This window comes from Pterocles gutturalis, unplaced genomic scaffold, assembly GCF_000699245.1.
Source record: "Pterocles gutturalis isolate BGI_N339 unplaced genomic scaffold, ASM69924v1 scaffold18987, whole genome shotgun sequence".
Lineage (NCBI taxonomy): Eukaryota > Metazoa > Chordata > Aves > Pterocliformes > Pteroclidae > Pterocles > Pterocles gutturalis.
This window is the reverse complement of record NW_010110608.1, coordinates 2949-6715: the sequence shown is the minus strand read 5'-3', so window position 1 is coordinate 6715 and position 3767 is coordinate 2949. Positions and strand designations below refer to the sequence as shown.

General features: G+C 50.7%; 1 protein-coding gene across 1 annotated transcript in view; it reads right to left on the bottom strand.

Moving 5' to 3' along the window:
• Positions 1–1123: 1123 nt before the first annotated feature.
• Positions 1124–3767, bottom strand: part of LOC104461762 (transcription factor AP-2-epsilon-like) — a 4427-nt gene continuing 1783 nt past the window's right edge. The window contains exons 4-5 of the mRNA XM_010073458.1: positions 1805–1946; positions 1124–1412 (exon numbers count right to left, since the gene is read on the bottom strand). Of these exons, the coding sequence (XP_010071760.1) occupies positions 1124–1412; positions 1805–1946 (431 nt within the window). The remainder of the gene's footprint in view (positions 1413–1804; positions 1947–3767) is intronic.

Here is a 3767-nt window from a genome sequence, read left to right as displayed (position 1 = left end):
TACAAACTCCTGCAGAACTTCTATAGCCATTATCATCACAGCCTATCTTGTCCATGCTACAGTTTTGCGTGTCCAAAACTTCATTCCCATTTCTAACGGCAGAAAATCCAAAGACTTTCACCTTTCAAAAAAAAAAAGAACAACCCCAAAACAAAAATAGGCAAAACAAAAAAAAAAACAATTCAATTTTATATAAATAACTTGCACTGGACATTTTAAAACTTTCAGATTTTAATTACACATAAATAAATATATACAGATTTAGAACAGTTCAGTTTGGCCTGGTTCAAGTTCTGCTCCTTGTGCTTTATTAGTTATTATTAATTTTAGAAACTTGTGTGCTGTTATCTGTAGCTTGGGGAGTTTTAATTAGTCCTGGGTTTAACTTAACCTGCTTTATCCCCAGCTGTGACCGTAGCCATCGGGAAGGCTCTCCTCGAATCGCTTCCTGCCCTGGGAATCATCAGGTGTGTGGTTTGTTCCTCCCTCGTGGTATGGCTCAGGGCTCCTCAGCCCCGGGGAAAATCCACTCTGAGTCTCAGTTTGAAAACTGTAAACGAAGTCTGAAACTGCTTTAAACCCAAAGCAGCTCTGCTGGCGATTTTCTGTTGGCTTGGCTTTAGGACTGGGCTGGATGTGGGGAAATAGGAAGGTTTCCTGTGTGTTTGCCTGTCAAAACCAGCTGTGATCCAGCTCCCTGCCCTCTGCTGCTTGTGTCGCTGGCTCTTGCATTGATGAGGCCTTTGCTCTTTCTTCTCAGTTTTTCAGATCGAAAAAATTCCTGGAGCATGTCAGGATTTTGCTATGGGTTTTTAAAAAATAAAACAAATAAAATTGCACATGACTTGGCTTTCTGCATCCACGATTTAAAAAAAAAAAAAAAAAAAAAAGCAAACCCAAAAGCCATCACCCTGGCTCATCTTCTCAATCTCACTATGTCCATTAGAGTTGTTTTCTTCTTCAATTCTTTACATCTTCTTTTTTGTCTTTTCTTTGCTTGCTTTACGAGTTTCATCCCAAGTTCAAATGTAGCAGTTCAGAAAAGGGTGCCCTGGGTCCTCTATCCCCTCCAGTGCTGTTAAGCCTTCCTGCTGTGACCGGGGAGAGGAAGGGAGACAGCATGTTATTTCCGATGCTTCACTTCTTTTTCTGATGCTTTGGAGTCTCCGGCCGTGTGCCCGTTGCCTGTGCTGTTCATGAACATTTTATCCAGCCCCTTGAGGGACTCCACCAGGTAGTTCTGGAAGGCTGTGAGCGCTGCGCAGATGGCTGGGCCCCCGAAGCCGTGGGTTATCAAGCTGAAATGAGTCAAACAGCTCTGGACACCTGGCTCTAGGATGAGTGAGGGGCGGCTGTTCCCCAGCGGGGAGCGATCCTGGGCTATCAAGTCTGCAAACTCTTTACAAATTTGCCTGAAAGAGAAAGGGTTGTGTTACTGTAAATGCTGCTGGAAAGCAGCAGGGACAGAGGTGACAGAGCTGTGTCTGGGGTTTCTTTTCCTGCTGCCTGCCCCAGCAGCTGCCTCCTCTCCGGGGGCTGCCCCTGGAGAAAGCCCCTGGGTGCAGAGCTGGAGCTGCTGCTTTGGGGGGGGATGTGGGGCAGCGCTGAAATGCTCCCTGGGGTTAGGTTAACCTCTCCTGTGTAGGAACAAGCCCTTGGGTCTGTGCTAACTCTTCACCTTGTTGCACATCTCTCAGATCTGCGTGCAGCATCCGAGAGACCATCTCTTCCCTGCAGCAGAGCCAGCTTTTGGGGCTAACGCTGCCCTCCCAGGCTGCAGTAGCTCGTTGCCATCCGTACTCACTTGGTAGCCAGCAGCATGTTTTTCCTGGTGTGGAGCTCCGTGGGGTCGGAGTGCTGTCGGCACAGGTACTCTGCCGCCGCCTTGGCTGGGAACTCTGTTTCGCACACATACCCGAAATCCCGAGCCAGGTGAACGGCTTCACCTACAAGCAGGACAGAGGAACAAGCTGCGTCAACACCCGCGAGGAAGGGGAGCGCTCACTGTAGCAAAGTCAGACACCTCACTGATGTGCCTTATTCCTTATTTCCTTTCCCAGTTGCCACCCAAGACCTCTCTCCACCTCTGGCTCGGCGTGCAGACACACCACTGGGAGTTTTTTACACTCATCTGTAGGACAATTAGTCCACGTGGGTCCAGATGAACCACTGACAACTCTGAAGGGAGGCTGGTTCCTTCCTTTGCTGGCTTTTAAAACAGCATCAAGGTGGCCCCGGAGTTAGATCAGGGTGAGGTGTGACTAGGCTGCTCCTCCAAGAGGAGGAAGAGCAGAGCTGTTTCTCCCTTGGGTGCTTCCCTTGCTGCATCTTTCTCTCCCTACTTCTTCCAAAATTTCCTGCTTGGCCTCTCCAAATTGAGCACGGATTTAAACAGGGGCTGGAGGGTGAAAAAGCGGCAGCCCTGCGCCTGCTCTACAGAACAGGGCTGGGGGGAGCGGGCAGGACGGAGGGGTTTACGTCCTCCCGCAGCGAGCCGGGGCCCTCGGGCGGGACGCACTGGCAGTGTATCCATCACCCCGTGGAAATGCCCACCCATCGATGGAATTGATCCATCTCCAGGCGTCCCCATGGAAATAATCAGAGCTGATGGCAATCGATCATGCCCAACGCCCGAAATCCTGGCCGGGCAGGCAGAGCTAATTTGACTCGCCCCCCTGCTGCTCGTATGTATTAAGCCATCCATCCTGACAGCGTTAACCCAGATCCCACCGCTGTCTCCCCAGCTCTCGGAGCTGTCTGTGAGGCAATGTTATGGGGAGAGTGTCTGTGCTTCCCATCTAACAATAATTCTGTCCACTCTGTCTCCTCTCCCAAGGAAGGAGCAAATAGGTTAAACCTGGAGAATGGGAACTGCAGTCGTCTGTATGTCAGAAACAATCAGAAAGTGATGGCTGCTGAAAACCAGTTGTTGTGACAATAAAAGGGGCTGCGTGACCTCGCAGTGAGAGCCGAGGCTGGAGCCAGGATTTATTTCCTCCGCGAGTGTGTGCGAGTGGCTGCACGGCTGAGTGTTTTAAAGGCAATTTGGATGCTGGCTCAGAGAGGTTTCAGCGGCCGGGACGAGGCAGTCCAGCTTTTGAAAGTGGCGTTAGAGCCGCACTAAGTCAGAGCCCAGCAGAGGAGAGCCCAGCCAGTTTGTGTGTGCTGAGTACTGACAATGCCATAGCACCTTCCTCTGGGTGGAACACCTCCCGGTCCTGTAACGCTGTGCGGGAGGGTGGGAGGGTGTTCAATCCATCAAGCACACATGGCACCACTCTTTTATTTACTACGAGCTGGTAAGCAGTACCCAAAACATCAGCAGCCACCTGAAAACAAAATGTACATTTCTTCCTTCCTTTCTTTCATTCCTTCTTTTCTTTCTTTTCTTTTAATGGAAATCAGCCTTTCATTCAGCACCAACCAACTGCCCTCAGTAACAACCTCCGCCTAATGAAGCGGGTCATTTAATTTGCTGGCAACAATGGAGATGATTTTCTATTCAGAAACTGCAGGCAGCTGCCTCCAGCACGCTGGGTGCAAACACAATGGATTCCAAAGCTCGAAGGGAGCCGGAGCTGTCATTGCGTTTGTTTGCATCCCCTGTCCTTTTCTCCCGAGATGCAGCGGCAACATCATCATTTCCATAGTGCAGAAGGTAGGAGGGGAGCAAATAACCGAGCGGCTTTGGGCAGGGCGCATGCTGCCTGCCGCGACGGTGCTGCCGCAGCCCGTGTCCGCGGCTCAGCCCCTCAACACCGCGCTGA